The 22,118-nt window shown below is 37.7% G+C and overlaps 1 protein-coding gene across 4 annotated transcripts in view; it reads left to right on the top strand.

Moving 5' to 3' along the window:
- Positions 1-18,268, top strand: part of LOC111144760 (protocadherin related 15) — an 817,855-nt gene extending 799,587 nt beyond the window's left edge. Inside the window, exons 32-36 of one of the 4 annotated variants that reach the window (XM_022499203.1) lie at positions 8,556-8,574; positions 10,171-10,209; positions 13,901-13,971; positions 14,816-14,924; positions 17,717-18,268. In XM_022499203.1, coding sequence (XP_022354911.1) covers positions 8,556-8,574; positions 10,171-10,209; positions 13,901-13,971; positions 14,816-14,924; positions 17,717-18,268 — 790 coding nt within the window. Of the gene's footprint in view, positions 1-988; positions 995-8,555; positions 8,575-10,170; positions 10,210-13,900; positions 13,972-14,815; positions 14,925-17,716 lie in introns of those variants that run through there. The other 3 variants (XM_022499205.1, XM_022499206.1, XM_022499204.1) reach the window with 3 other exon arrangements.
- Positions 18,269-22,118: the final 3,850 nt, after the last annotated feature.

Raw genomic sequence — 22,118 nt, 5'->3', positions numbered from 1 at the left:
AATTGAGTTGAAAATTATGGTCTCTTTTTGAATTACTGGTGAATGTAGGAATTGAGCCAATATGATTTGATTCTCTTTATATTAACCACCTCTCTCCAGAAAAAAAAAAAATACTCAGAAACTAAAAAGATTTATGTGTAGAGTTTTCTGTTATCTGAAGTTAGTGGCATATATTCATTTTTACTTAACAAAAGTAGATAGACTGTAACATCATCTGGAATAAATACAGTTTGATGGTGACCATTTTCAAATAGCAACACTTAAGGACTATTTTCATTTGAAAAATTGTGGTAGACTTAGAGAATTTTTCAATTATAATATGTATTTAATGAAGTATTTTGTGTTCTTCACATTTAAACATCTTTAACAAATGTTTAACCTATCTATTTAAAAGCTTTATATAGGGATTCTAACCATATGTTACTAGAAAATAGATTAGCTCCAAAGGAATTATTACCAAATTTAAACAAACAAACAAAATCAAAGGTCATTTTGAAAAGAATCTTAATGATCTAATAATGTCATACAGATTCGACAGATGGTCTGTAATAATCACCACAGTACTTGTATATTTACTTTCTTCCAAACAGTATGTTTATCTTCTTTAAAAATCAGTGTGGACTAATTTTTCAGTTAGGACATAGAAACAATTCTTAGATTATCATTTAAAATATCTGTTTCGGGATTGAAATCAACCATATGTAGCGAAGGTAAATTTTACCTATGTATAGGAAACAGATAGCTAGCTATTTTATGGGATGAGACAACCAAAGAAATGCCATATGGTTTTATCTAAAATATTATTACATATCAGAGTAAAAACAAAATATAAAAACATGCATTTTCTTTTCTGGATATGCATATCAAATGTTTACATCAAATTCCTGTTAGTATTTTCATAACCACCTCAAAGTAACTATAGTTCAAACTCTTTTTTTTTTTTTTTTTTCTGTCGCATGTTTTCTCTTTCCCACCTGTGGATACATAGGCATAAGTAAGTAAATAATATCATTCTAATATGAGGTGTTAGGGAAAAAAGATACAAGAGAATAGATTAAGTTTTACTCTAAATGTAGTGATCTTCATCATTTTACCATGGAGTCATTTGCTTTTAAAAAGAAATTTCTCTCTCTCATATCTCATTCACTTTTGGTACCTTGAAAACCTGTACCTCCCAAGAAGTATATCAAAATTCTTGCTCTTAATTTGTTAAAAGTATTTCAAGATGTCTCTTAATCCAAGGTGGTACAGTTCCATTATATAGGTAGTTCTTAGCAAGAACAAATTATTTTTTTTTTAAAAGTACCAAATAATGTGTCAAGTCCATTAAAAAAAAAAATGACTTTGCAAGATCAGGAGAAGGATTTGATGTCTATTGAATCCAGATTGTCTGTTCTTCCCGAGTTATCTGCTCAGGCCTGATACCCCAAGTCCAGCTGTGAGGGTTCTTCCTTAGGAGTTTGTTTCTTTGTGAAAAGGCACAGTAACAGCCTCAGCTTTATATATAGCATTGTATTGTCTCGCCTGTTTTGCTTTTCAGCGTGGCCACTTAATTTTTTTTTAAAGATTTTATTTATTTATTTGACAGACAGAGATCACAAGTAGGCCTAGAGGCAGGCAGAGAGAGAGGGGAGGAGGCAGGCTCCCTGCAGAGCAGAGAGCCCGACGCGGGGCTCTATCCCAGGACCCTGGGATCATGACCTGAGCCGAAGGCAGAGGCTTTAACCCACTGAGCCACCCAGGTGCCCTGGCTACTTAATTTTTATTCACAGTATTTCCTTTTATTTCATTCCTGCTGTGTGGGTAAATATTAAATATTGAGCTTGAGAGCAAAGTCTGAGGAGAGGGCATTCAAAACCCGCCAGCCTTCCTGGGCGAAAGGTCCCAGTGCTTTCAATAGTGATATGTGCTTATGTCCTTTCCCTTAGTTGACTTTATCACTCTCAGCCACTGTGACTCAGTGTCAGTGTATGAGCAGATCTTCCAGGGATATTGAAACTATGTGACTGGAACATAAGTCTTTTCATTAAAGTCAGTCTTGACCAAAATTTGACACAGATCATATTCAAAATAAATGCCAATAGCCCCTCTTGTTATTTGTACTGTTTATAGCATTTTATAGTGGATTCAGCTTAAGATTGAAATAGAAAGAAATAATCTCTGTTCAGGTTCTAGCGTAACTTCAATTTCTCAACTGTGATTTTGACCTCTATGAGAGAAATTCTCTCACCTGTCCTTGAAGACTTTTAATTCTCTAATCTAGGGAATAGAGAATTCCTTTCTGTATTCTCTTGTAAGCTTTGTCTCAGACGGGAGAGTACTTTTAGCTCCAGGACAGAATGACTGAGAGGAGAGATAATGGTACTGATTCAGATACAGCAAAGGATCCTTCTCCCCAGACAGCCAGCTCTGAGCATTGTCCACCAAAGCAAAGGATATGAAACCATTAGCCAAAATGCTGGTTTGCAATTTGGAATCATGATTTCTACATAAGAGAACTGTTATGTGTGGTCATGGATACTTTGCTGTATCAAACTCACTAGTCCCCCACCCCACCCCCAAAAAATCATTCTACGGATTGATGCATTTTCTTAAAAAAAAAAAAATATGAAAATTTCTCATGCTACTCACAGCTCTCAAGCTTTTCTTGCCCTGCCTTTTTGAGTACAGGGACATGAAAGTAATGTCTGGCTTCGGTAGATTAGTGTTATTTGGCCTTCTATATTTTGAAGTCGTAATGAGAACCATAAAGACATCTTTCTCATGAAAGCTGTGTCACGACCTGTTTCCTTACATTTCATTATCTTCTTTTCTTTCAAGTCTTTTCCTTCTCTACCATTTCCAACAAAGCAGGGGAAGTAAGTCAGTCTCGGAAGACAGGAAAAGTCCCCAAACTGTGATGCCCTTTTCTTCCAGCACTACTGAGGCTCACAAGCAGGCTCATGTAGATGGATCTCTTAAGAACAACCAGCCCAAGTCGGTACGAAAATTCACACTGATGTCTGACGAGGACGCCTCAAGTATCCACGGTACACTTTATAAGGAAACTCTAGATGCAGGACCAGCAAATTCAGACTTTTTACTAAGAACAGATTTTATAGACTCATTTTTACCCAAAACACAAGCCAGGAGTAAGTCCCTGAGGGGCCCAAGAGAAATGTTTCAGAGGATGTGGAATCAGCCAGTCTGCTTCCCTCAGAGACCAGTGTGGGAACTTCCCAAGAGACCAGAAGCCATAGAGCTGGAGCAGTGGCAGAGCAACAGGCAGGAAGGTGGAAAGGAAACCACTAGAACCTTTCCAAAGAGAAAAGGTAGCAGCAGTCCCCAGTCTACTGTTGGAGATTCGAATGTACCCAAGAGAGGAGAAACAAGGCAAGGTGAATCACTGCTCACACATGGAGCAGAGCCCTTGGAATCTCTGTCTTCAGACTCCTCCTGTTTCTCTCCTTCATCTCATTCTTCTTACTCCACTTTGCCAACTGTTTCAAGAACCATGGAACTCCTGTCAGAACCTGATGTCATCCTTTCCCCTGCTGACTGTTGCTTGGAACTTTCTCCTTCAGTGCCCTGCGTTTTAAATTCCCCAGGCTTTAGGAGAGAGACACCCACATGTACGTTGACAGTTGAAGCCAGAAGAAACATTTTTGAAATCATTCCCAAACCACCAAATATCTCCCCTCCTCCCCCTCCTCCCCCACCTCTTGTCCTTAGTCCATTTGCTCTTTCCTGTCTTCCCCCTCCTCCTCCAATTCTTTCACTTTCTGCCCCTCCTTCTCCTTCCTCTTCTTCTTCACCTCATCTACCTTCACTCTCCTCCCTCCGTCTCCCATCCTCCCCTCTTCCTTCTTCTCTGTCTCTTCCAACTTGGGCTCCGTCCACTAAGCGTGTCTGTGTCCCCATTGTTCAGCGCACTGTCAGTGTGACGCCCCCCGAGGAATTGGAGTCCTCTGTCAGACAGCCGCCAGCATTTGCAACAGCATGTTGTGCAAATTCCCAGAGAGAACCAAAGGGCATCCTCAAGCATATTAAAAACTTAGCCGACCTTGAAAAGTCGGTAGCTAACATGTACAGTCAAATTGAAAAAAACTTCCCGCCAACACACAACCCAAGATTGGAAACTCGTTGCTCTCCAGAAACAGAAAATGTGGAAGTGACTGAATGCGACCAGGGGAATTTGCACAGTATTGTCGAGGACACTGAGAACCCACCTGACAGTCAATCTACTTCACTGTAATGTTGATTTTCCTATTTTAACTGGACAACTCTTTTGTTGACCGAAATCTTCGAGTGGAGGCAAATTTGAACATTAAAGAAGATTCCATTCTTTTACCCCAAACTCAGTGCAATGCTGTTTTTTCCTCATTTTTTTTACTTTTAAAGATTATTAACCTCATCATTTCTAACTCATAGATTTACCTTAATTTTCTTAACTACGAAGTAGCATTATTTGTCTGCATTTATTTAAAAAGTAAGTAATTTCAATCTATTTTTCAATGGGAATATATGGGCAAGAAACTTACATCTCCAGTTTAAACCAATGGCCTGTTAACATGTTAATGCAGTAATACCTACGTTTACTTTCTTTTTTTTTTATTTTTAAAGATTTTATTTATTTATTTGACAGAGAGAGATCACAAGTAGAGAGGCAGGCAGAGAGAGAGGGGGAAGCAGGCTCCCTGCTGAGCAGAGAGAACCCGATGCGGGGCTCGATCCCAGGACCCTGGGACCATGACCTGAGCTGAAGGCAGAGGCTTTAACCCACTGAGCCACCCAGGAGCCCCCTACGTTTACTTTCTGATCATAGTTTTACTGAATGCTCCTGGGGGAAAAAAAAAAAAAAGCAAACTGTTAAAATAATCCCCCCAAAATGATATCATAGGTTCTGTTCTCTCCTTGAAGTCTATGTATTTGGTAAGGTTAAACACTACCAAAGTAAAAATGTCATGTATCCAGAAATGCAGGACTTGACAGATATGGTATTTGGAAATAAATCCCAGGTGCTGTAAGATGTAGTCATCTGTTTTCTTACAATGACATTCTTTACTCTGGCTTGCTTTTATCTTACTAGTATGCTTATACATTTGAAAAATCTTTTACTTTTTTAATGATGGTCTTATTCTGTTTATTTCTCATTATGCTTTCTCTTCCCTTCTTTACAATGAAAATAAATCTTGAGTTATGGCTTTTGTAAGACATTTCAGTGTTCCCACAGATGTTTAAAGTGGTCTTCAGTTTTGCTTGTCCACATGTTGATATCATCTCATAATTTTATCAGAAGATTCTCCTTCAAGGAAAATATTTTTCTCCAGTTTAATAAAATCCTAATAAGTTTCATCAAAATAAGGTTTAATAAATGTCTACGAAGGTTTGCCTAGTATGATTTTAGTTAATATTTGATGAAAATTATAAATATTTTTATTAAGTTTATCAATAATATAAAATGTTCATCAAAATTTTAGAACAGCATATTGGCTTCATTTCTATTTACCTTTCTTTACTCTAGATAAATCATCCAAATTTAGTTGCATGAGGAAAATATTAACACTTGAAATAGAAATCAAGAAGGAATATATCTAGCAAACTGTCCTCAGTTTTATATAGGCCTTTACTCTTTATATTAGGCAAAGAGGATAAAAATATATACTTGAGAAAGGAATTTTATGTTGTAGTTGTTCTCAGAACTCAACTTGGTAAATTCTTAATGGCATCAGCTCAGCTAAGTGTTACCTTCCTATCTTTTTAATGAAAGTTACACTTGACCAGCAAGTAATTACACTGTTTTCCCATATAACACATGGAATAAATTGTATTTGTAATTCCCCACTGTGAATACAGGTGTAATTATTTGATTTATTCTGCAATTCTATTATAGAAGATAAAAGTCTGCACAGGAAAACAAAGCGAAGTTTCAAAATATAGGCAAAGGTCCTGCTTGATACTTTCCATTTTAAGTATATTAATATAGGCTCAGGGAGGGCCTTATAATGCATCATTTCAGCGGTTTTGTTCAGCTCTTACATTATGTGACATTTCTTCAAGAACGTGGTCTGTTATCCCTGTTTAATGGTATCAGAGTTTAAAAAAAATCTATAGATCTAATTATTTTCATTAGCTCCTCTGATTCAGATTCTTTTCATCCAAATCCAGAGTAACTTACTTCTTGGGGTTCTTGAACATGATTTTTTTCTCTCTTTCACTGAAACACTTCAGTTGGAGTTTTTGTTGGCAGCTGGTCATATGCATGAGAACTTGTGCTATTTGGCGGACTCTGACAAGGTATTATTCATGATTGTGTAAGCCTTTGATATGACTGTGTTTTTTAAAAATATTTTGTATCAACTTCTTGAATATATGAAAGCAATTCCTTGAGAATGTATTCTCTAAATAATTACAAAGAAATATAAAAACTCCAAATAACAATCTCATGTAGGTATCTATAGCCTTACTGAATTTGTAATGTTTTCTACATCATTTTTATAATATTTGTCTAAATATCTTACTAGTATCTTGTACTTTTTAAATGAAACATCCATTCCCATGTTTGTTTGGTTTTCTTTTTAAATTATTATCCTCTTTTTTTAAAAGATATTATTTATTTATTTGACAAAGAGAGAGGGATCACAAGTAGGCAGAGAGGCAGGCTGAGAGAGGGGAGGAAGCAGGCTCCCCGCCAAGTAGAGAGCCCGATGCGGGGCTTGATCCCAGGACCCTGAGATCATGACCTGAGTTGAAGGCAGAGGCTCAACCCACTGAGCCACCCAGGCACCCCTCCATTCCCATGTTTTATATTTACTTCAGTTTTTTACATATACATTCTATTTGGAGATCTCCAACTTCATCATAGAAGTCAGTTACAACATCTGCGTAAGACCTATTATGAGTCACAGGACAAAATACTATTCCTCTTCTCAATCCTTGAGCCCCCACAACCTGACAACCAACCTCCACAGAAAGAATATCATTTTTTTCTTCTGCATCATTATGCTCTAATTAGTGCATAAGAAATTATTAGATACCTTTTTAAAAGACAAAAGTAGGTTACCGTACATTTTCCTTATTGTTAAAAGTAAACTTAATGTAAAGAAGTAGTGTGAAGTAAATAATTAATACACGTTGAATATAATCTACATAAAAATGCATTAATATTATATGACTGGTCTTAGAAGGACCAAAAGGAAGTCATGTTAGTTGTAAGCCCACAGACAGTGATACCCACTGATTCTGTTGTGTGCTTTTTCCAAGTGACTTTCTGCTTTTGAGCTGAGACAGACAATACAAATAACCCCATGAAAGGTAACAGAAAGGTTAATGGAAACATGTAGCTCATCTCTTGATATTTCATTCTCTAAATGTATGGAAAATACTGCTAATGAAAAAAGTTAGCTTAAATATCCTGGAGAATAAAGTTCAGCTTTGGCTGGACACTTTATTTCATGTATGTGACTCAATTCTCATTACTAAAACCAGAGTATGAGTGTCTCTATCTATGTCTGAAAGATACAAATTGAGGAAACTTCTAAATGCTTTAGAAGGATTATCATTCTCATAACTATTGGCAGAACCATAGAAGCAAAATTCACTAAAGAACCATTTCAAATAATGAATTGCCAACAGGATCAAGTAAGCATTATACTACCATTATTACCAACCATTTCAATCAGCAATGCCTTAACCACTTAAGATTTGTTCAGATAAGTAGACTTATTTTGTAAAGGCCTTGTACTAGTTTAAAGAAATTTTCTAGAGAGATATGTATGTGCCTCTTCATAGCAGTCCCTAGCTTTATATACGTGGTTCATAACAGCATAAGATACATATAGTACTTTAGATCAACTGTAAGTAATAGACAAAAATCTTTATAACTAATGGCATTCAACACTGAAAGCATTGTATACTCCCCCCCACCCCAAGTACAGCTGAACATTTCCTCAACTTGTGGCCAATGAACTTTATAAATCTTTATTTAATATTGAATATGAAATGGAAGTGAAAATATTTAGCTCTTATATTTATGTCTAATAATGTCACTGACCCTTAAAAGCTAGTCTGTATTCTGCATTCATTATTTTTAGAATCAATTGATGCAAACAGACAAAAAGCATCCTACAAACATTTGGAAGAATATATTCTAGTCATTGAGGTCATTTCTCATTCTGTACCAATATACTCTTCATGTATAAAACACATCTTTTCCCCAAATGAGTATCTTAAATGTATCAAGACTTGGCAAGGTTAGAGATGATGTAGAATATTTTTAATCCAATTGACAATAACAGAGTCAAAGTGTGTTACTATATACCACTGAGATAAAATAGATTATTTAAGGTATGCTGGCGCTAGGGTCTGGCCTGCTAACTTTGTAGTCATAGAGGCATGAAACTGCGACCTTCCTGTCCTGATAAACTGCCACAAAATGTATTTCTCACTGAGACAATTTTTAGTAAAAATTACCTTCTCATTTTTCAGATTTTAAAAAAAAAAAATCTTATCTATACTTTTCTTGAATCTGAAACTCTAAGTTGTTTAATACTGATCTCTCTGTTTCTGCCTTGCAGGAGAGTTTATGCATCAGAGGTAAGGGCTTTACAGTGTTATATAAAGCTTACTAGGAAAATATTTACGTTCTAGGCAGGACTGACTTTTCTTGCATAGCTAGGATATTTTCCTTTACTTCAATAAAACTTAGAAGTATGCTGGGCTATTTATTCTCTTTTATACCTGTTGCTATTTTGTTCTGAGGTTTTAAGTGGGTGAACAAATATCAAATGCTCACCTTTTCAAGGATAGATTTATTGTTTCCTGAATTGCTGTTACTCAATATTGTGACATTCACCCAAATTTATTTTTCTAAGGCTAGAAATGTACTTTAGAAACCTTTGTTTTCTTTTACCAGAGTCCAAGTCTCCTTCCTAACACATTAGAACTTAAGATCTTAAAGAGTTTTAAAAAGTCAGACTATGAGAATGCTCAGGCTTTCCATAGTGTTCATTTGGAGAAGATAGTGGCGATTCAGGCCAGTGGGATCTGGCTAGCTGCTCTCAAAGTGGTACTGCCAATGAGGTCACTGAGAACCTAGCCGAATTTAGCAGACAGCTTCCCAGTCAAGAGAGTGAAATGAGCTCACGACCTAACTGGCCACCAGCTGAGAACACGTGAGTCCTAATGTATTTGGAAATCAGGCTGAATGCATTTCAGAATAACTGGTTTTCAGAGACAGGTAACAGATTGGATCAGACTGTCTTTACCGCCAACTTCTTCCTCCTTTAAATGAATGCCTTCAGTAGACAAACTCGCTCATAGCCTCATGAAAAGTCAGTCCTGCCTTCAGTCACCTGGCTATTCTCCGGGCCATTTCCGAAGGCTGATTCGCCACTGGAATTGTTTCCCAGGATTTTTCTGCCCACATTCCCAATGTCATTCCCTTTAAGATTTGTGTTGTGTATCCCTCAAAGAGTGGATAAACCAAAATTTGAAGTATGTCTCTTGTTTGCACGTATTATAGTATAAATTATCAGGAAACACACCGTAGAGACTGTGTTTCCTTTAAATGAGTAGGGGTGAGGCTGAGAGTCAGTAAGGAGTGATCCCTGCAAAATCCAAGGAAGGACAATTTCCCGGATCACAAAAGAATTTCTGAAAGCATGCTCAGTGTTCGGCTGTAAGTAACCCACATTTTGGTAAAAAAAAAACAGGGAACATTTCTTAACTATGACGATGTGTTATGACTATATGATTATGTTATGCTCTACCCTTCTCACTAATGAACCTGATTACATTTAATGTGGGGAGAAAAAAGAGGGGCAATTTAAAACAAGGTTAAACTTGTTCAAAATAATCCTGTGGCACTTGAAGTGCTTTTAAAATCGTAAATAACTTTTTATACGAAGAAGAAGTTTGAACTGAAAAGTTACTTATAGGTTTCATCGATTAAAGGTTATTAACTTTGATGTTACCTAAAACAGTGATGAAACAGAAAATAATTCTTTGTTATTTCACATTCCAACATCAATAGTCAAAATATTGGTAGCTATCACATGAATAATAATTCATAATCCTACAGTAACCAGTTTTAAGCTGTGGCCTTTTTTTTTTTTCTCTTTTCAATCATGATCTCCCTTTTCCACCTGAATTATCCTCTAAACCTTTTTCTATTTTAATTTCCTTTGGCAGCAACAGCAACTGCTGAGGCCTTCTCTTCTTAAACCAGAGGTATCAATTTTCTTTTTCTTTTCGACCTCACTGAATCTCCACTATATCTTATGTCACTTTAAGGCCTGTCCAACACGCAGCAGAATGTAATCAAGTGGCATGATTTTATAAGATGGAGAAGGGGTGGTTTAAAGTAGAAACAAATATATAAATAAGTAAGCAAGCTAATCACTTCTCTCTTGCTTGTGGGGGGCTGGAATTCCAAATTTTTATCTTCATTCTCTAGGAGTTAGATAAGACCTTTGATCCTATTGGAAGCAAGCTATCATTGAATAAGACAAATCATGAACTGTTTATTTATTCCAGTTCTTTGAAAAAAGTTGATGGTATTTTGATAGGGATTGCATTGAATGGGTAGATTGCTTTAGGTAGCACGGACATTTTCACAGTATTTATTCTTCCAATTCATGAGCATGAAACAATTTTCCATTTCTTTGTGTCTTCCTCAATTTCTTTCGTGAGTGTTCTACAGTTTTCTGAGTACAGATCCTTTGCCTCTTCACTTAGATTTATTCCAAAGTATCTTACGGTTGTGGGTGCAATTATAAATGGGATTGACTCCTTAATTTCTCTTTCTTCTGTCTTGCTGTTGCTGTATAGAAATGGAGCTGATTTCTGTGTGTTGATTTTATATCCTGACACTTTACTGAATTCCTGTATGAGTTCTAGCATTTTTGGGGTGGAACCTTCTGAGTTTTCCACGTAAATTATCCTATCATCTGCAAAGGGTGAGAGTTTGTTTGACTGCTTCTTTGCTGATTCGGATGCCTTTTATTGCTTTTTGTTGTCTGACTGCTGAGTCTAGGACTTCTAGAACTATGCTGAACAGCAGTGGTGATAGTAGACATCCCTGCTGTGTTCCTGACCTGAGGCAAAAAGCTCTCAGTTTTGCCCCGCTGAGAATGATATTCACTGTGGGCTTTTCATAGGACGGCTTTTATGCTATCGAGGTATGTTTCCTCTTTGCCTACACTGTGAAGAGTTTTAATCAAGAAGGGATGCTGTGCTTTGTCAGATGCTTTTTTCTGCATCTATTGAATCAATCATATGGTTCTTGTTCTTTCTTTTATTAATGTGTTGTATCACACTGATTGGTTTGCAGATATTGAACCAAACTTGCAGCCCAGGATCAGTCCCTCTTGGGCGTGGTGAACAATCCTTTTAATGTACTGTTGGATCCTGTTGCCTAGTATTTGGGTGAGAATTTTTGCATCTGTGTTCATCAAGGATATTGGTCTGTATTTCTCCTTTTTGACGGGGTCTTTGTCTGGTTTTGGGATCAAGGTAATGCTGGCCTTGTAAAATGAGTTTGTAAGTTTTCCTGCCATTTCTATGTTTTGGAACAGTTTCAGGAGAATAGGTATTAATTCTTCTTTACATGTTTGTTTAGGTTTTCTATTTCTTTCTGGTTCGGTTTTGGTAGTTTATACATCTCTAGTACTGCATCCATGTCTTCCAGATTGTCTGATTTGTTGGCATATAGTTGCTTCATTTTCATTTGTTTCCATGAAATTTTTTAATTCTTTGGTTAGACCCATTCATTCTTAAGTAGGATGCTCTTTAGTCTCCATGTATTTGAGTTCTTTCCAACTTTCCTCTTGTGATTGAGTTCAAGATTCAAAGCATCGTGGTCTGAAAACATGCAGGGAATGATCCCAATCTTTCGGTACCTGCTGAGACCAGATTTGTGACCCAGGATATGATCTATTCTGGAGAATGTTCCATGTGCACTAGAGAAGAATGTATATTCTGTAACTTTGGGATGGAATATTCTGAATTTATCTGTGAAGTGCATCTGGTCCAGTGTGTCATTTAAAAGCCCTTAGATCCTTGTTGATGTTACGCTTGGATGATCTGTTCATTTCAGTGAGAGGGTATTAAAGTCCCTTACTATTATTGCTGATGTGTTTCTTTGATTTTGTTATCAATTGGCTTATATAATCAGATGTTCCCATGTTAGGGGCATAAATATTTACAACTGTTACAACTTCTTGTTGGATAGACCCTTTATATCCTACCTTATTTCTTACTACAATCTTTTAAAATCTAATTTGTCTGATAAAAGGATTGCTACATCAGCTTTCTTTTGATGTCCATTAGCATGGTAAATGGTTTTTTACCCCCTCACTTTCAATCTGGAGGTGTCTTTGGGTCTAAAAAGAGTTTCTTGCAGACTTGCTATCAACTTCATATCGTGTCTTTTGATTGAGTCATTTAGCCCATTTACTTTCAGGATAACTATTGAAAGAAATAAATTTAGAGCCATTGTCTAGCCTGGAAGGTGACTGTTACTGTTTATTGTCTCTGTTCCTTTCCGGTCTATGTTACTGTTGGGTTCTCTTTCTTGATTAGAGGACCCCTTGCAATATTTTTTGTAGGGCAGGTCTGGTGATTGCAGATTCTTTTAGTTTCTGTTTGTCCGGAGCCAATGAGGTTTATCCAAGGTACAATTATCACAGCTTGAAAAGTTTCACCTGGCTTCTAAGACACAGATTAGTGTGTCTCTTTTCAAAGTTTATGCAAACAGGATTCGATAGAATCCTGTGTTCCATTGACACCTGACTTCTGTTGCTCATTGTTCTGTTTGGGAGAGTCATTTCTGTTACTGGGTGATGCAGTAGTGTGTATCTCATGGACTTGTGCCTCAGTTCCAGTTTTTGGTTGTTACAAATGATGTCTTTTGGTGCACAATTGTACACACTTATGTTTAGCATATAAATGGATCTATATTGAATTTTTGTGAAAGGATATGCATATATTTGACTTTTGTATTATTGCCAAACATTTTCCAAAGGATTTGGTGGATTTATAAAGTGTCTGAGAGATCTAGTTATCCCATGTCCCTGCTAAAACATGGCACTGCTGATTCTTCTGTTTGTTTGTTGGAACCGTTCTGGTGGGTAAACTGAAATAGTCTTACCATTGAAACTGGACACCTTTGCCAAAGTATTTATAAGCTGCAAAGTCACCAGAGAGTAGTAACATGAAGAAGCATCAAAGGAAATAGTGGAAGCGAATGGAGGTTATTAGATGCGAGTGAGGAGCACATGGGAGGTCTGTGCTGTGGTGATGGGTAGGGCGTAAACAGTATGGCAGAGGACAAGCAGTAAGTAGAACACGAACTGCTACCAGGAATAGTGCCAGCAACTAAATTCATGACATGGAAATGGAGCCCAGTGCTGCGCTGCCATCTTGTTATTTTTCAAGAGAAACCCAAATCCTTTTTTTTAAATCACATTTTCTGATTAGATTTTGGGCAACTACATTCAAGTGATAAAGCACAAGTGAGGGTCATTGTCCATATCCACCATGAAGCCTGTGAATTCCCCACTTTTTAGTAATATTTTTTTTCCTGACTTATTACTAGATCTGGACCGACAGAATTGTTATTTAAATAACAGATGACCTCAGGGTTTTAAAAGTTAACCAAGAACAAGTGATATGCTCGTCTAGAAAAAATGTAGCGTTTTTACTCCCTCAGGTCTAATAACATAACCTTTTTCCACGTCAGATAGTTATAGCCAGAAAAAGAAGTTTAGATTATGTTTGACTAACATGTGTAATTAAAGTTTTTTGGCAGGAGTGTTCTGAGAGTCATGGGATTCTAGGTCTGGAAATAAATCTGAATTCATTTGATCTAGAATGTGATAAGAATCTATTTTCAAATGCAATTTCTTTCTCTGAACAATAGGAGTTATCCATGGAGTCTGGAATTGATCCTGGCCAGGAATACGGACAAGATTATTACAGTTATGAGCATGGGTACATCTTCAGATTTTTTTTTATCCAGTATCAATATTTTTTATGAATAATGAGCTACTGAATCTTATTACTAGCACTTGTGTTATAAATGTCACTTCGTCAGTTTCATCTTTGAAAAGGAATTACGTATCTACTCTTAGTTTCAGTCAAGTTTTATCCATTTTTCTACATTCAGATCTGGTTTGATGTTCCATGTTGATACTGACTACAACTTTAATGATGCAGTAAAATGATTCAAAATTATTTAAATGAGAAATAGAAGTCAAACATATTTGCTCAATTCCTGAATTCACCATTTCGTGCATATGAGATGTTTATCTAACTAGTCAGCCTTAGGATTTTCCCAAGAGAAATTAAGAAGAAAACATATTTTAGAATCCAGTAATAAGCATTTCAAGTCACTATACACACGTTAACTGCTTTCTAAAGATACAGAAGAGGAATGCATACACTATTCCAGACCGTGTTTGAAGCAGATCTTCACCGTAAAGATAGAAACGTTATGTCCTGAATAAGCTATTCGTTTTACAGAGAATCTATTTCCTGCTCTAAATTCTTCAACTAATTAAGGAACTATATCCCCTTCTCTAAGCAACAGTCTCTCCCAAAACTTAAATCTGAAATAACCTCTTTTTACAGTTGCTCTAGGATACCATCATGGCAAAAACTACTGGCCAACAGGTTGTAGTTCTTAGCTATGGTTTTGTAACTAGTTGACAAGGAGCATGATAGGCACTGTATAAATATCTGCTGATTGAACGATGAGAATAAAGAAGAAAACAGGTCAGTCATGGTTGCCAGGACCTCATGGAAACATGCTAAAGGCTGTAAGTTTCTGTTTCAGGTATGAAATGCCTCAGTATGGAAGCCGTCGCCGTCTGTTACCACCGGCTGGACCAGAGGAGTATGGGGAGGTAGTTGGTGAAGCCGAGGAGGAGTATGAGGAGGAAGAGGTAATGCCATAATGTTTTACCCTAGCTGAACAGCAGGCTGCAAAAATTCCAAAAATTGTTCCTCCTATTCACTTACTACTCATTTTATGTAGAAATTTAATAACACAGACCATTTCATTGCCCTGTTTATAGAAGGAAATTAATTGTTGTGCAAGTTTAATATTTCCTTCTATAAAATGTTAAATGCCTGAAATAAAGCCACAATAAAGTTTATATTTTCTAAAATCCTAAAAGTTAACATTATAATCAAATACATAAACACTATTTTGCAAAACAGTGGTTACTTTGGTAACCACATTGTCTGGCATACCTAAAAATCACGAAAAAGTACAGTTGCCAGACAGAAACAAAATATTACCGCCAATATGTTTAACAGAATTCTGTCATGTATGTCTTAATTAACATGAGTCACTTTGCCTTTAATACGTACTTAGAACGTTTATGTAAAACGAAAACAAATCAATATCACTGTAGCTTTACCCTGTTTAAAATTGAGATAATAGTCAACGATCACATAATTTCATTAAAGAAACCATAGGGAGAGAAGAGAGGTGATGATTACTTCTTTCTCCTTTGATCTAAAATCTAAAATAAACTCTGAATGAAAAAAAAAAAAATTAGAAGGCCTTAGATTTTAGTACTGTATAGTACAAGCCAAAATAAAATACTTCTTCGTGATCACTTTGCATCCATACACAGTGGGGATGAATGGTGGAGAACTGGGTCTGCTTCTCCGAAACCAGTCATAACTCTGCAGAGTCATCCCTGCTTGACTTGGGTGCGACAAGGTCCTAGCATAACCATCCTCCAGCTGACGGTTCAATTGCCTTTTCGTGATTTTCAGGAAGAGGCAAAGAAAATTAGAAAACCAAAAGTTGAAGTTAGAGAGCCTAGTGAGGAGGAGGAAGTAGTGGTCACCATTGAGAAACCACCGCCAGCCGAGCCCACGTACACAACGTGGAAGAGAGCCAGGATCTTCCCAATGATTTTCAAGAAAGTTCGAGGGCTCGCTGACAGAAGGGGCCTCTCTGAACTGGAGGGGGAAGAGTGGCAGAGACGCCTTGAGGAAGTGGATAAAGATTACCTGAAGCTCACTCTGGACCAAGAAGAAGCCACGGAAAGCACGGTGGAGTCGGAGGAGGAGTCCTCCAGCGACTACACTGAGTACAGTGAGGAGGAGTCCGAATTCAGTGAGTCAGAGACCACTGAAGAGGAGTCCGAGTCAGAGACCCCCTCAGAGGAGGAAGAGAGCTCGACTCCGTCTTCAGAAGAGTCAGAGTCCACAGAGTCGGAAGGGGAGAAGGCCCGGAAAAACATCTTTCTGGCCAGAAGGCCTGTGGTTGAAGAGGTCAAGCCGGTCAAAAGGAGAAAAGAGGAGCCCCCGGAAGAGCTGGAGGAAGAGCCAGCGGTGGAGGAGGAAGCAGGAGAGGAGACTGAGCTGGGCCCTGAGGAGGAGCCCACAGGCCTCGAGGTCCCCGAGGAGGAGGGCAGTGCGGAGTCTGTTTCGGCGGATGCAGGTGGAGGCAGCGAGGAGGAGTCCGAGCCGGGCAGCAGTGTCAGCAGCAGCAGCAGCGACAGCCAGTCCGGAGGGCCCGGGGGCTACCAGGTGCCTGAGCGGGCCACCCGCAAGAAAGCACCCTGGGAGCAGCCCCCCGGGGCCGGCTCTGAGGACGACAACACGCCACTCTGAGACGGGGCCCAGGAGGTGGGAGTTTGCCATGGCGAGTGCTCTTGCGTGCCGTGCTTTCTGTGTGCTCTCTGCAGTGACGCTCCAAGGGAGGAACGTGACTGTGACCTCTCACTGACCTAGGACTGGAAGCATGCCAGGAAGTGAGCATATGTGCCCACCGAGTAGACTTGTACGTCAGAGCACATTAGGGTCAGACTGCCTCATCTTCCTGTGTTAGCCATTCCAAAGACGAGCCCCGAGTCCGTAGTTAGTATCTGCCAGTGGGGTTTCTGTGAATGCACTGGGCATTACCAGGGATGCCCTGCCTGCTGGGATGGATTTCGGGAGTACATGGGCACATTTTTATTTCATCTATAGACAATAAATCATTAGGACAACACTGGCAACAACTGAGGCCTCTATAAGTCTACTTTTGCATGTGTGTACATTTCAGCTGGCAGAAGGATCGGTAAAAGAAAAATTCGTAGAAATGTCCGTTGTGTTCCAGTTGCTTACTAGAGGAAGTTTATAATCATTCATTTTCATTTTTGTATATTACTGAATGATTCAGGATGGGAAGATTCTTTCTTTCCAGGTCACATCTGTTGAAACAAAATGATCCAGAAAACCAGGATATTCCGAGTGAATACAAAAAGGATACAAAAAGTTTGGCTAATAATGAAGTATTAATTAGAAATTAGAATGATGCGGCTTAAAAAAGTCCTTAAAATTTGGAAAAAGGAAGTATTAGTATAAACAGACTATACTAATACTGTGTGTTTCCTTCAATTTGACTTCGTAGAAGAATAGAGCAACTGTTAAACAATGGATCAGATCCTTATCTAAATTTAAGTAACACATACACTTTTCCTTTTCATGAGAGCAATAATCTGATCTAGAATGCAAGTGCTTCCTAAAATGTCTGCTTCTTAACCGAGCAACCCCTTCTTCAGAAGTTAAGCTCTAAAACCAATGGACAGTTGGCGGGAAAGAATGCAATGTCTCCTTACCTCTTCTGAGTTCTTTAACCTTTGATGGCTTTCTGTCAACAGTTTTGAATTTCGCAGACCTTGTCCCCTTTGCTCCTTTCATTCCTTTGACTCCCCGTGTTTTATTTTGGCAGTGGGCGAGAAAAGGAATGATCAAGTTAGTTGTGGATCGCGAGTACGAAACGAGCTCCACTGGCGAAGACAGTGCTCCGGAATGTCAGAGGAACCGTCTTCACCATCCCAGCACACACAGTAACATCAACGGCAACATCTACATTGCCCAGAACGGGTCCGTGGTGAGAACCCGCCGTGCCTGCCTCACTGATACCTTAAAAGCGACTTCCCCTGGGCGCCTGGGGAGGCACTTTAAGAAACTTGACAAGCTGGCAGTGACACAGGAGGAGAGTGTTCCCCTGAACACGTTATCAAAGGGGCCATTCCCTACTGAGAAGATGCACACGAGACCGACTCTGGTTACGTTTGCCCCTTGCCCTGTGGGGACCAACGGTACCTCAGGGAAGCCACTGGGGCCCAGGCTGAAAAGCACAGTTGAACAGGAGTCCATGGTTGACAGGAAGAACATCAAGGAGACTTTGGAATTCCAGAGTGACCACACGCACTCAGACGATGAGGAGCTTTGGATGGGCCCCTGGAACAACCTCCATATACCAATGACGAAACTGTGACGGTTTTTTAAAAAAAAAGTCATTTTGATTTTTACTTCAGTTTTTAATAAACTGCGCTTTTTATCGTCACTGAGAAAATGATGTATGGGATTTATATCACGCACACAAGCTGAAACTTTGAACGACATGCTTTAAAGTTTAAAAAGACACAAATTTGCACTTGCCTTTGTATCAATTAATTGTTCTTCCCAGAAAATCTTTTTGGACAGACTCTCAATTCCCTGAATGATCTATCATTTAAACTTACTGTTTAGCTGTTTGGTTGGGTCTTGCCTTTTTTTTTTTTTCCATTTTAATAAATGAGAAATAATTTACTAAGTAATCATTTATATTTGATTGATTAACCTAGATTACTCTTCATCTCTAGCTTCACGCAGTGTTTTTTGGTACATGTTGTGGATTTACTTTTCCAAAAAAATGGGAAAAAAATTAGAGGATTTTACAGGGAATGGGTTTATACAGTTGCTGTCTATACCATCCTGATTTTTTTTTTAAAGATAGCAAATGTGAAAATCTGTAAATTACTTAGAATCATGAGCTTATTTTCCTTATTGTCTAATACAGCTGCTCAGATTTTTACATATGCATCTGTTGACCTTCTAAAGAACACTTGAAATCATCTCTCTTTTATAATTATCATTCACAACTTTCCCTGTTGCCCACCCCCACCACACACACACATACTTCATGAACACTCCATCCACACAAAACATAGATGATTTAGTTTTGCCACCTGAAATGAAATAATTATCTGGAGCATCACAGAAATCTCCCCCTCAGCTAAAGCTTACTGAGGTGGGAAAGGATCAAATTGACAGTAATGCATCTAGAACCACAACTTCAGTATGGAAGATGAAGTAAGAGCAGAGAAGTCTCACATTAATGTCATCGGTGATGAATATTTTATAAACTCGGTGTAAAGGAATTTGGCAGGGTCAAGAATTCATATAATAGGTGAAACACCTACAAAGGGTATAAATCCATAGCTTCAAGTGTATTATAATATTATCACTTCTCCTGGGTCCAGCTTATTTATGGAATATTTTAATATCCATAATATTTATGTGCATAAAGTACAGAACCAGAAAATGATTGCCCGGGTCTTTTCTTTGTTTTTATCAAAGAACACAATCTTGGTTTTTCACCACTAAACAAAGCACAGTGTTTCATCATTAACATAAATGAAAACCAAGTATCCTTTCCAAAAAAAATAAACCAAGCCCAAGATACTTGCCTTGTGTTGCGTACTCTCCAGATGTGAAAAGGATGACACAGTATAATTTGAGAAAATTTAGAATTGTAGTGAATATGAGTTCATATGATATAGAGTTCCCCTTAAATTTTGCACAGTATTGACCAAGTTAAGATTTCAATAAAATTCTCTCATGCATGCTTATTATATGGTTGAAAGAGACTGAATAATGCACTACTAATTTCTCTCTCACATTTCATAGTTTAAAAATTGTTCATTATAATACTGTTTCTTTCTTTCCAAAGGGAATGAATTATACGTAACATGAACTTGCCAACTTACATTTTTTAATTTCAGGTTTCAAAAAGTGCTTGAGATCAAATGCAGGAACATCTCATTTATCTGACATAATTGGAAATCAATGTCTTCTATTACCCTAGCTGGAAAAACTACCAGCATTAACTGGAAAGAAATGTGGCATTCTAACATTAGCTTGTTAGAAATACAGAGTCTTGCTCATAGCCCCAATCTACTTGGTGGTCTCACAAGATCTCAAGGTGGTTTGTACTCATATTAAATTTTGACAAAGAATGACCTGTACCACTGAACTCCAAAGCTTACTCCTTAAAGTACCAAACCAATTGTTTTAAGGATACCATGTTTCGGTTAGAAGTTAGATTGCACATATTATATTTTCCTACTTGTTCAATCAGAGATCGCTAACTACATTATTTCCTTCATGTCTGAGGGTTGTCTCACCTGGCATCCCATAATGTCGCTTTGCAAGAGTTTTATCTTTCTTTCTCCCATTTCAGGCTGTGGTATTTAACTTTGTCACTTTGCCGCTCTCTAAAATTTATCTTCCAGTTTATTTCTAATTCCTGGTGCAAAAGTCTGTGTTTTTGTTTGTTCTGCTTCTTATTGCAAAATTATTAGACCTGAGACAGTCATCAGGCATGTGGATTCAAACAAAAGTCTGGTGATTCACAGAAGCTTTTTGGGACTGCTATTGGGATCTGAGCACTGTTCAAGAGAGCTGAAGTTGGCAGAAGAGTAATGTCTTGATAATAAGAGATGTCACTGTATTTTAAGGCTCACTTTTTATAAGGAAAAATCAAAATACCACAACCTACTTAGCAGACATATTTCTGCAATTTCTAGTTGACCACTTCAGTAAAAACAATCATGAAGTTAACCTGTCCCTAAGTGAATAGAGATAGTATCAAGGTAAGCAGTATTTGCAAAGAACAACCAAACCAAACATTTGGTCAGTATATTTTGAGGTAAAGTATATGCAGCAGCAAGAACAGTACCAACTAAATACATAAGTCTGGACTGAATCAGTTACTTTGATAGGACTTACACTGTTCTAGAATATTCTGACTCAGGATTAAAATTGTGGAACCCAAGGGAGATGTCCAAGTAGTCTAAACTTAATACTTGACATAAATGATGTTTCTATGTAAATGCTTGTAAAGAAATTGGTGGTTATTTTTCCTAGATAGGCATAGTGATTGTCTTTCTTAGTCCATACTGGCTTTCAATCAGGAGGAAGGAACACGAGATACCAGCTGCTCAAGATGAGAACAAGCTGGTAATACTATTACTGCTAAACCTGCAGACTTCAGAAGATCACGTGGGCAGGGAGGGCCAGTAGGGGAAGAATGAGACCATAAAGTTAAGGTGACAGAACATTTGTGACTCTGGCCATCAGCACACAGATGCTACCTTCTTGGCCCAGCCTTCTCATTTTCATTAATTATAGACTCTGAGAGTTGTCATGGAATCCTAACTGTAGGTTAGCCAAAAGGATCTTTTTAAATCCAGAAAAAAAAGACATTTGCCTTGAATTTTATATGTGATATGTCACTTGTGTTATTAGACCATATTGTTGTGTTTCGATTTGTTTTAGAACACATTGTGAACAGGGAGGTTGAAACATGTTATTTATCCTAAGTGGTTCTTCCAAAAGGGATAGTGACACTATTAAATGAGCATTAATCGCATTTGTGTATCAAGCCAGAAAAAAAAAAAAAGAATACTGATGCTTGAGGGAAGACATGTTCTTTCTTTTCTTTCATGAACTTTGCTTTTTTCTTGTTCTGCTCCACTTTCTGCAGTCTGTCCGCTAAGTGGGGCTTCTGTATACCACGTCAGTTAATTCGTAAAATAGGCAGAAAGTGCTAATCTATTCTCAGGGCAGATGCCCACTGGTGCCTGCAAATAGTGATAGCCTGAGGGATAGGTTCCAAATAATATTGAGGACCTCTATTTTTATGGATAGTTTCTCCCTCTTCTCAAATGATACCGTCAATTCCTTTGTTTTACTTTTCTCTCTCTTGTGGACCTCGATCTTTATAACGATCTTTACTTTTTAGACTGGTATGTTTTCTTCTAACTGCAATTTACTTTAAATTTATGGTAGGTTAAGCACATGTATGGAAGATTTGAACTTTGTCTATGGTTTGGGAAATTATCAACACATTCACTGCTTTCCAAACACCTATTTTTCCTTAACAAATATTACTTTACTGTATGAGGAATATGAATTAGAAATTTTCAGTTAAAATGCATTGTTACTCACTACACAATGTTTCAAAAATAAATTTCCATTTGGAAAAAATTGTTTCTCATTATTCTGTCAGGTGGGGATAAAAA

The sequence above is a fragment of the Enhydra lutris genome, unplaced genomic scaffold, assembly GCF_002288905.1.
Source record: "Enhydra lutris kenyoni isolate GAN:26980312 unplaced genomic scaffold, ASM228890v2 scaffoldscaffold12, whole genome shotgun sequence".
Classification (NCBI taxonomy): Eukaryota; Metazoa; Chordata; class Mammalia; order Carnivora; family Mustelidae; genus Enhydra; species Enhydra lutris.
This window is presented reverse-complemented; position numbering and strand designations above follow the sequence as displayed.